The sequence below is a fragment of the Musca autumnalis genome, unplaced genomic scaffold (genome assembly GCF_047663935.1).
Source record: "Musca autumnalis isolate F117 unplaced genomic scaffold, ASM4766393v1 scaffold_3, whole genome shotgun sequence".
Taxonomy (NCBI): Eukaryota; Metazoa; Arthropoda; class Insecta; order Diptera; family Muscidae; genus Musca; species Musca autumnalis.
Genome location: NW_027411866.1, coordinates 93598056 through 93609937, shown reverse-complemented (window position 1 = coordinate 93609937; position 11882 = coordinate 93598056). Strand labels below are relative to the sequence as shown.

Here is an 11882-nt window from a genome sequence, read left to right as displayed (position 1 = left end):
CAAAAGAGCGTATGAACTTGACCAGATGATATCAGGTGTGTTCGTTTACTCAATAATTTGTACAAGATAGACGGCAGCGTTATGTTTGGTTTACATTCGGCATCTTTTCGTGATTTCGAAGGCGTTTCGTGATTTCGCGCGGAATCAAGCAAAAATTATCATGATTTCGCATACAAAAATGAAATCATCTCATTTCGTGATTTCAGCGAAATCAACATCGAAATCACAGTACACATGATATACAACCCTGTATTTGCATAAAAAAGTACCAAAAGTTGCAACACTTTTCACGTTTCACAATAAATAAGGTAGATGGTCAATTGCTGCAACAAAAAATTTTAGTATCAAAATTTGTAAACAATGTGAAAAAATATTAAATTATTTTGTTACAATGCTATTTTTCATTGTACTCCCGTACTTTTTAATGGTAATGTTAGAAAAAAGAGCAAACTGTCAAAAATTGCTTCCCCATACAAATTTCTTAAAAAATACGGAAATGGAAAAATGACGGAAATTGCAAAAACTCCAGCATAAATGTCAAAATCAACGTATCAGCTATCATATTAGATTTTTACTAGTTTTTACTAGGCCAAAAGTGCATGGCAGAAAACAGGAGAAGAGGGTGTTATTCGGCGCGATTTTTGTTTGAAGAGAAGTGCAAGTATTACTATAGTATAGTCTATAGATTTCGGATTACGGGAACGCATTTTTATCACTAAACGGGAAAACTACTGCAAGTACTAATATTGTGCAGGATCTGAGCACAACTTTTATCTGTCAAAATTTATTATAACGATGTCTCAACGATAAAATGATTTTTTTATTTTTTCATTTGTTAGTACTGTACACAAATAATACGATATATAGATAATTTTACTATAATTTTCCAAAGAAAGTTGTAAAATTCTATATTGTCGTATATTTTAGATGATTAATTCAATTTGCAAAAACTTGATTTGAAAATTCATGTTCGATCAGCTGCGCATATGCGTCTACCTTGATCATTGTGATATGTTTGAAATCAACAAAAAATAAGTGTAAACACCGGGGTGTATTTCAGGATTTCGTGAAATCCAGTGGATTTTGGAGCGCAAGTGTAAACTTGGCATTAATTTGCGGCACATACGGTCCGTTGAGCGTCGCGTTACAACAACCACATAAAAACTTTAAGAACAAACTTGGCATCACTTACTCATTTTTCATATGATTGTTATTTTTTTTTTTAAGGCGCAACGCGACACAACGTACCGTATGTATTTGGCCCTTAAGATCTGCATTTAATTTTACCCTGACCATGGCGCAATTACCTAGGTAGATGCATCGGCGAATTGCTACAACAAAGCATTTTTTTTTGTAATGGAAAATGTCAAAATTTGTAAACAAGGCTAAAAATAAAACAATTCGCATTGACATGTGAGTATCGCGAATTCATTTAACCCATTAAAACGCAGAACAACCGAATCATATGGTTTTTCTTGTGATTGTTTTTGACGTTAGAACTTTTTTATTTTTTATGATGAATCCACAGTCTGCAGTTGATTGCTGGAAACAACTGTTTTTTTTGCAATGGAAATTGTTGCCTCGTTCCTCCTTTTTAATGGTAAAAGTGGAAAAAGAGAAAACTGTCTCTCATGACCAGTTTTACCAGATAAGTAAGAAACGGAAAAATAGTAGATCTGGTAACAATGTCAAAAAGAAACATAAAAATTCAATTTTCACTGTTTTTAATCTTGTTTTGTCGGCATTGGCCTTTCTGTTAATTTTTTCTTCATTGACAAATAATCGTCAAAAAAATGTCTAAAATTCAGTTTTACCATTTTTTACAAGCCATTTCCAGCTTTTAAGATGTGATCATAGTACAATTACTTAGGTAGAAACATAGGCGAATTGCTACAACAAATCATCTTTTTTTTTTGTAATGTAAAATGTCAAAATTTTCGCCAAATGGTCTCTTTTTATAGCATGAGTTTGTCTATAAAGCGAACACATTCTATCTCTTACTTACCAAATTATATGGTTTTTGTTTTGATTTTTCATGGCGAATTCAGCTGGGCTGAGGCATCTAACTAAAGGTAAGGTCACATTAGGCAAATATTTGCTCCAGCGACCGTCACTGTGCGCTTACTGAGAGCAAGTGAGCGTGAATAATGAATTAAAATTTATGCTCACTTGCTCTCAGTCAGCGCACACTGCCGGTCGTTGGAGCAAATATTTGCCTAATGTAACCTTACCTTAAGTAATTGTACCATGGATGTGATCCAACTCTGAAGACACACGCTGAAACTTTCATACTAAACTTTCCCATTATTTTGGCGTTCTTAGGTCGAGTTTCCCAATACAGTAATTTCATAAAATCACTTTAGTATGGAACTCGATCTATAAACGCCAAGATAATGGGAAAGTTTCGTATGAAAGTTTTAGCGTGTAGCTTTAGAGCAACGATTTGTTGTACTATTAATCGAATCAACATTAGAACGGCGTTAAATGTATTTTAATGTGACTGCGTAGTAATTACCGACGTCCAGTTATACCTAACATTCGCCGCCTCCACTGATTGTATTAGATCGGCTTAATTCTCTGCTCCATTGTCTGCGCAATTTTGCAGCTATTAATTAGTGAAAAAATCTGTTGTAAACATTTATAAGCTATATACAAATATATACAAATAATAATTTTGTGCTTAATAATCCAGCCGAGAATCCCAAACCAGTGTGCACAGTTGCGATTGTGTAGATTGTGGTGATATTGCAGAAAATAAATATGAAAACGGTGTCTTTAATACAGCGCAGAGCAACAACGCCTTGAATGAACAAGAATTGTTGAGTAGATATAAATGAAGGAGCCCCCACTGAAACCCAACCCTAAAGCAAAAACAAAACACACAGCACTAAGTTTTCTTGAAATTTCTGTGTATATTTTTTAATATCAGAATACAGTTTTTGGTGAAGTAATCGAAAATATAAATTATCGACTATTAAATAGTTGGAGAAGGGTTGTATAGAGGATCGGCGATTGGAGTTAAAACAAACACAAAAGACGACAAAGATGGATGCCGATAAGAATAGTGGTGGTGGCGGTGGAGGTCAAGAGACAAAAGTGATTTATCATATTGACGACGAGACCACTCCGTATTTAGTAAAGATTCCAATACCATCGTCTCAGGTGACACTGAGAGATTTTAAAATGGTGCTTAATAAACAAAATAACAATTACAAGTATTTCTTCAAGTCTATGGATGCCGACTTTGGTGTAGTAAAGGAGGAAATAGCAGACGACTCAACTATATTGCCGTGTTTCAATGGTCGTGTTGTGTCATGGTTGGTTTCGGCAGATGGTACAAATCAGTCGGACAATTGTTCCGATATGCCCAACAGTGAATGCGGGGATTTAAGACAGACAACAAGGCCTGCCCAACCTCCACCACCACCACAGAAAATGGTTGGAGGGGCCCCGATTAGTGTCGGCGGTGGGAATGTGGGAACACCAGGGATAATTTCTAATCCTATGATGCAACCGCCTCCACCACTAACATATCAATCAGCATCGGTCCTGTCAAGTGATTTAGACTCGACCAGTTTGTTTGGTACAGAATCCGAGGTAACGTTTGATCGAGATCTAACAGATTACAGTAGCGTACAGCGATTGCAAGTGCGCAAGAAACCACAACGTCGTAAAAAGAGGGCACCTAGCATATCACGGACTTCGAGTTATTCATCAATAACAGACTCAACAATGTCATTAAATATTATTACCGTCAATATCAATATGGAGGCAGTCAATTTCCTGGGCATATCGATAGTGGGCCAATCAAATCGTGGCGGAGATGGAGGTATTTATGTTGGCAGTATTATGAAGGGGGGCGCTGTTGCCTTAGATGGTCGCATAGAACCAGGAGATATGATTTTACAAGTAAATGATGTGAATTTCGAAAACATGACCAACGACGAAGCTGTAAGGGTCCTGCGTGAGGTTGTTCAAAAGCCGGGGCCTATAAAGTTGGTTGTGGCCAAGTGCTGGGATCCCAACCCCAAAGGATATTTTACAATACCTCGCACGGAACCAGTTCGACCAATTGATCCCGGCGCATGGGTAGCTCATACACAAGCCCTCACGTCGCAGGATAGTATTATTCATCCGGATATACCCGAACCCATAAAAGAAAGACTCGATCAAAACAATTTGGAAGAGATTGTCAAGGCAATGATTAAACCCGACAGTGGCTTAGAAATACGTGATCGTATGTGGCTTAAAATTACTATACCAAATGCATTCATCGGAGCCGATGCCGTTAATTGGGTGCTAGAGAATGTTGAAGATGTCCAAGATAGGCGCGAAGCCCGCCGTATTGTATCAGCTATGCTGAGAAATAATTACATAAAACATACTGTTAATAAGCTAACATTTTCTGAGCAATGCTATTACGTTGTCAATGATGACCGGAATCCACTGCAGTGCCGCTCGAATTTAAGCCATGCCGACACAGAAAGTATCACCAGTGATATAGGCCCCCTGCCAAATCCTCCAATATACATGCCATACTCAGCCACATACAACCCCAGCCATGGTTACCAGCCCATACAATATGGGCTTACTGAACGTCATGGCCTCTCATCAGGATCCAGCAGTTCAGATGTTCTCACTAGTAAAGATATTTCTGCCTCTCAGAGTGACATAACATCTGTAATACACCAAACAAACCAAATGACCATTGGGCATCACGGTTCGAATAAATCATCAGGTTCATCCAATCGGGGCGGTGGTAACATCAACAACGAACAGGACTCTTCCGTGTTTAATTATGTCTTGTAGGACGAGGAGGACTTCCTCTCGGCCAGGCGGCGCAGAAGAGGACGAAACATAAGGCAGGAACTGCAATGAAATTATGTTTATTATTCGTGTTTTACCTTCAATTATTGTCTTCTTTTATATTTTGCCTTTAACATTTTTCGATACGTTTCAAGAAAGAATTATAAAAACTGAAAGGATAAAAACCAGTATACCAGATACAAAATCAATATAATTATAGTAATTATTATTTAATAGAATAGTACGTACATTCTTTATATATAAAATACACATCGTATAGAAAACAAAGCATAAAAATAAATAATTTTTAATATATACATAAATTATAAATTACACGACTAGATTTCAACTTAAAACACGTCTAACATCCACAATTATTGTAATATGTATTTCTTAAAAGCGAAAACAATGTTAAGATTTCAAAATACCAACCTCTCTCCCATGATGAGACCGAACATAGCATGTCATAGAAAACGATTGATAGACAGACATACCGCCAGAAGGCACAAAATAAAACTGACAGATAACGACAGAACCAATCACATTTTGTAGAACAAAAATTCTTGCAAAAAGCAACAAAAATAAAAATTATCATTTAAAAAATGTAATTGCATATAACCGAGAATTTTTTATCTTTGATTATAATTAATTACATACATTATTATTAAATATAATAATTTAAAAACAAAATGAGCAAATATAACTTTATAATAATGCGAATTATAAGAAAAGAATTTAGTAACCATGATTTATAATAAAAAAAAAATATATATATATATATATATACATAAATATATTTAATAAAAATTATTCTTTTAATTGGTATTTCCCATGAGAGATTAAACTCACATAATTAGGTAACTGTAATACCCCGCCAACCAAATAAGTTCTGTAATGTTGGTGTCAATATCGATACAAAATTTTGTGTTTTCATCTTGGGTGTACATTAGAGAAACCCATTTGTCGAGTGCAATCCCAGTGTCATAGAAAGTGTTGTTCTGATCAACCTTGGTCCTGATAATAAACAACAGCCCAGCAAAATTTGACGGAAGGGGTTCTTTGCGATGACGTGATTTCATGGCATCTTTTGCATTGGTTCAAAGGAAGTCGTGAAAGATCCGATCTTTTCATTAGGATTTGAACCAATGCAAAGGAAGTCGTGAAAGATCCGATCTTTTCATTAGCATTTGTACCCATTCCATCGATCCAATAGAGATGATGTTTGTGTTTTTATTTACACACCTGTTTATTTTCATTTTGGTATGTTCCAGTACTGCAAAAATCTACTAATTTTTACTATTTTTTCCGATAACATAAAGGAAAAATTGTTATCGTAGTAAAAATAAGTAGATTCTTGCAGTTTCTGGAACAGACCAAAGTTGTTAGAACTGTCGTCGTGATGTTGTCTTACATTTCCTGCATATCAAACAACTAAAACTTCTAAACAATTGGTATTATATGAAGTTCCAACCATCGAGCTAAAAATAGAATCGGACTGCACACATTGCTATTTTAAAAGTTCCCTTGTCTGTTCTAAATCTGACATAGAATGAAATCAATCAAATCTCGCTTCTTGGAATTTGAAAAAAAGTCCGAAATGAAAAGGAACAAGAATCTGAAAATAAAGAAGAGACTACTTTTGGAAAGAAACAATTAAAAATAAATTAATTAAGGATAAATGGTATTTTCCATAAAAAGTCTCTCCTCCCCGTTCGTTACATTTTTTTCTTAGAGATCCCTAAAGCAAGCCGGGTTGTAGATCCCTACATATTTCCGTCACTAAACAAAAGAGTATAAATTACCAAAATGTTGTTATAAAATAACAAAATTATAAAATAAAAGTAATTTACGAAATAAAAATACTTAAAGGAGTGCATTTGGAGTCCATGTTGAAATCTGAACTGGTGATTGGAAGATAATTGAAAAAACCTTTTGTAAGATGAAAGAATATCAGTTGCGGAGAACGGAGGAACTAATCTTTTGCGTTGCAGCGGTGGTGATTACATTGCAATTTTGGATGTAAACTTTTGAAAAACTAAACTGATAAATTAATTGTAGCTATTTCATGAATTCGTTTGAATTAATAAAGAGTTTTGTTTTTCACGAAAACCATATTTCAATACAGCATTTCCATTTTCCAAACAAGACATGAAAATTTCATGCCAAGGGGTTGGTGAAAATGACATGCCAAAGCATTGGTTAAAATGACATGTCAAAGCATGGGTGAAAATGACGTGTCAAAGCATTGGTGAAAATGACATGTCAAATCATTGGTGGAAATGACATGCCAAAGCATTGGTGGAAATGACATGTCAACGCATTGGTTAAAATGACATGCTTAGGATCCAGAAAAGAACGTCATCTTTTGGGGTCCACGCTCATATAAAATTCATCGATGAAGATGCTAAAAAGATGACATGCTAGATCACTTGCACCCATGATTGAATGTCATCTTTGGCATCGAACATTTTGCTGGGAGTTTTTATACCATCCACCGATCTCGAATTTAATGAAATTGTTTTTAATAGCTAAGTCTTTTGTAACATTCAATGAACTTCTCAGAATAACTTTGTCAAAGAACCACACTCGCGCTTTCTGTGTATGTAGCAGTCTTCACTTACACAATAATAAGACATCGGATTTTGCATATTTGCATATTTTTTATAAATAAAGATACTAAAATTCTGATTGGACCAAAATTCGTTTTGAAGAAAAGGTAAAATAAATGCTCTGGCAAAATTTCAAGCATCTACGTTTAAAAATCACGATCCTATACAAGAAATGCCAAAAGACGTAACAACTTACTGTAATTTTCATAAAACACAAACCCTCACTATTTTAAAATTAAACAGCAGTTGTGATCAATGCAGTCTTTGATTTTTCCAGAAATTATTATGCCACAAGTAGGGTATATTGCGCTGATTACGAAAATGTATAATTTTCCTGTGGAGCGGATCCGCTTATTTGATCAGTCCAGATTCAAAGACCGGGCTAGACCCGGTTCTGCTGAACCGATTACTACAAAATGGGTATCGTTTGAAAGCTTATGGAAATACCTATCACGTGGTGGTTTACTTTAACAGTTCTTTATTCGGCTTATTTCTCCATATGTATAATTTGAAAGGTGACAATATCTCAAAAATGGTGGCTACTTTCAAAAATCACAAACACCATTCTTGTAGTTAATTTTTAAATCAGCAACTTTTAGTTTAGATGATTTTTAAAATGTCTTGCAGAAAAAATCTGTAATTGAAATAATTGAAGAGGATGACAGAAGACCTATGCCCTGATTTTAATAAACATCTAAAAACGAATATATGGAAAACAATATGTTAAACGGCCAAAAGGAAGTGCTTATTCGGAAGGCAATGCAATGCAAATGAAGCCCGGATGTACATCATCATTTTGTGAAGGCAGGTTGCTTCAATATTGCTCATTTTTCCAAGAGAAAGAACGAACGGAAATACTCAAAATTTCTGACAGCAAAACGTACTTAACGAGAATTTTGAGACGTTGATACGAAAGCGTGTATATGCTCAAAATTCACTTCGTTCCAACACAAAGAATTTGTCTGTATTGGTTTACTTAGGATTGTGGTCTTAAGCCCTCGCATCGCGTCAAGATTGTTACCCCTGGCGAGGGGTAACAATCTTGGATTTACCGAACAGATTTATAGCGTTCCGCTTAACTTAAAGTTAAAAGTGATCATTAAATTTCATGAAGGACCTTAACGTTATATTTTAATTCCTCCAAATTGGTTTATTTTGGGTTTAAAATCCATCCAATAGTAAAACAGCACATATAATAATGCCTCTAGATCTGATTTAAATATAGTAATATAGTCTAATACAATTGAAAATCCAAAGATAAAACCGTTAACCACAAAGGAACCCAATTTATACAACTATGCGAAGATTTTAATATGCTGATTTTAAATGGTATTACTAAGGGAGATCAAATGGGAAACTTTACATACGTATCAACTTTGGGTGAATCGGTAAACGACATATGCGCCGTGTCTAAAGAAGATCTAGGAAACATTGATGAATTTAAAGTTGAAGACAAGGTATGGTCAGACCATTTTCCAATTGTTGTAAGAATGAACTTTAAAACCGAACCTGAAAACAGTGAATGTATGGCACTATTACCAAAGCTGATGTGGAGGGAGGAAGAGAAGTGCGTATATCAGAGAAAATTGAATGAAAACATGCGTCATATCATTAACGATGAACTAAGCCTTACGGATATATGCGAAATTATAAAGAAATCCTCCTCAAAAACTCCTACCGGAAAAAGTCTTTTGAAAAGAAACAGAAATGGTACAATACAAACTGCAATAAAGCACGAATAAAAAGCTTCAAACTTCTAAAAATTTACAGAAAATCAAACAAAGCAGATAATAAGACTAGGTACATAACCGCACAAAAGCTATATAGAAGTGTATGTAACGACAGTAAAACTATTTATTATAATACAATCGCAAATAAACTTAACAATATAAAGAGTTGGAAAGAATGGTGGAAAATGGCCCGAGAAATACGTAATCAGAATAAACTCGTAGGAACGAATATTGCACCAGAAGACTTTAAATGTTACTATGAAGGTTTATTAAACAGCAGCAATGAAAGCACGATCATTTATTATGCACCCTCCTTTAAAGAGGATATGGACTTGGATAGACCGTTTACTATACATGATTTAAATAAAATAAAATGTTGTCAACAGTTAAAAACAACAAAGCTCCTGGTGAGGATAGGATTCCGTATGAATTCTTCATAAATGGAACAAATGAATTACACACCCAATTATTGTAGGTATACAACAAAATATTCACGAATCGACAAATTGACCCTTTATTTTCTAAAACAATAATTTTCCCCATACACAACAAAAGGTGATCTAAATCAACCATCAAACTACAGAGGCATATCCTTCATGAATTGCGTAGCTAAAGTATTCATGGGACTAATCAATAGCTTTGTTCCTTTACTTTTTTAATGGTAAGAGTGGTAAAAGAGAAAAGTGTCAAAATTGCTCTCTCATGAACATTTTTACCAGAAAAGTAAAGGAACAGAAAAATGGTAGATCTGGCGGCAATGTCAAAAAGAAACATAAAAAAGTCAATTTTTGTCTTTTATTTCACATTTTTTAATTTAGATTTGTCAGCGTTCAATTTTTTCTTCTGTTTTTCGTCCATTTTCTTTTTCATTGTGAAATAATCGTCAAACAAAACTCGAAAAATCAGTTCTGCCATTTTTTACCTGCAGAAATTTTGCTGGTAGCCTGTGGTAGAAGAGAAAGCCATTTTCGCTCTCTCTCCACTCTCACTCTCTTAAAAATTGCTTCCAATTTTGCCACTTTTCGTGGCTAAGGAACGCTTTGCAGGTTAAAAATGGTAACAAATGGTAAAAATTGTAACCTCAGGTAAGTAAAGGAACACAGCTATTGAAAGGTTATATAATTGGGTTGAAAATCATGAAATCCTTACGGAATATCAGGCTGGTTTCCGAAAAAATTATTCGACTGCTGATAATATTTACAATCTGCCTTCAATCGTATCACTTAAACTGAAGGAAAAGCAAAAGGTGTACTAATTTTTTGTTGATTTTCTAGCAGCGTTTGATAATATATCGACGCAAGCACTCATTTACAAACTTTTCTATATAGGTGTATCGAATAAATTGGTCACATTAATAGAAAATATACATATAATAATACCCAATCTGCAGTTTGGAATGGAAGAGAGCTCTCCGATTACTTTGATACAACGAAGGGAGTAAAACAAGGATGCATTCTATCGCCATTGTTGTTTGCTTTATACGTAAATGACCAGCATGATTATATGCTGACGACATTGTTATCCTCGCAGATGATATAAAAGTACTACAATCTATGATAGATAAATTGGAAACCTATTGCGATTTATGGAGCTTGAAAGTTAACTTAACTAAATCCGAAATCATGGTGTTTAGAAACGGAGGAAGACTAAGTAAAAATGAAAAATGGACTTTTAAAGGCAATGAAATAAAGATCTCCGACGAATTTAAGTATTTAGGAGTTACGTTCTCACCAAAGATGAAATTCCTCAAACATGTGCAAAATAGAACAAATGAAGCGAAGAATGCAATCAATGCCACATGGAACCAATTTGTGGGCAGAACAGATATACAAATGAATGCCAAATGGAAACTATTCCTAGCTGTCTGTAGATCCATACAAAGCTTTGCGGCGCAAGTGTGGGGTTTCTCGTACTTCGATGAGATAAACATGTTACAAAAATACTTTCGGAAGCGAATATTACATGTACCGAGCTTTACCCCAAACTATGTTTTGATGTTGGAAACTGGTGTGGAGGATGCACACATATATACTCTGGGACTCCATCTAAAATATTTAGGCAAAATCATGTTCCGTTACTCACAAAAGAGGCTACCGAAACAGTTATCAGAACTCACGTTTCAAAACAAAACTTTTTGGGCAAAGGAATTAAAAAGAACTGGCCCAAAAGTTCAACACATCTTGGCCACACTCGATCCCGTCCTCAAATAACTGGGATATTTTCTGCACAAATTTAATCGCTAACATAAAATTACGATTGAGTGAGGAACGATTATGCAGACAACAAAATTGCCAAAGCCTTCGCATATATAAATATTTAAATCCTGATAGAGCCTATCTTTACCTAAATGAGAGGAAATACACGTTCGAACAAATAGTTTGGATATTTAGGTCCCGCAGTGGAATGGTCTATTTGGGATATAATAAACATGAGTCAGACACATCATCTAGCGACTGCAAACTATGCAATTTGAATGTGATTGAAACAATGCAACATTTCCTAGGAACTTGCCCTGTTCTGCGCGAATTCTAGTCCGGTCAAAATAGACATTGAAATAGCAAAAATTCCCACAAAGCTGAATTTTGGTGGAGAGCTAGAGTCCTAAAAGTCCCCATCGATCCCATGTGTGCAAAAAAAATTATTCGGGAAATTATTATTTCAGTTCTACGTTGTTTCAATTTCATTAAATTCCCACATACAAAAAAACGGACTAGTGATCCTGAATCTCCAGCTGAAA

At 34.9% G+C, this 11882-nt stretch overlaps 1 protein-coding gene across 1 annotated transcript; it reads left to right on the top strand.

The window, feature by feature from the left end:
• The first annotated feature begins 2538 nt into the window (after window positions 1-2538).
• Window positions 2539-5394, top strand: dsh (Segment polarity protein dishevelled). The gene has a single exon (XM_073972731.1). It carries the CDS (start codon window positions 3046-3048, stop codon window positions 4807-4809), a length of 1764 nt encoding a protein of 587 aa, XP_073828832.1. The 5' UTR covers window positions 2539-3045; the 3' UTR covers window positions 4810-5394.
• Window positions 5395-11882: the final 6488 nt, after the last annotated feature.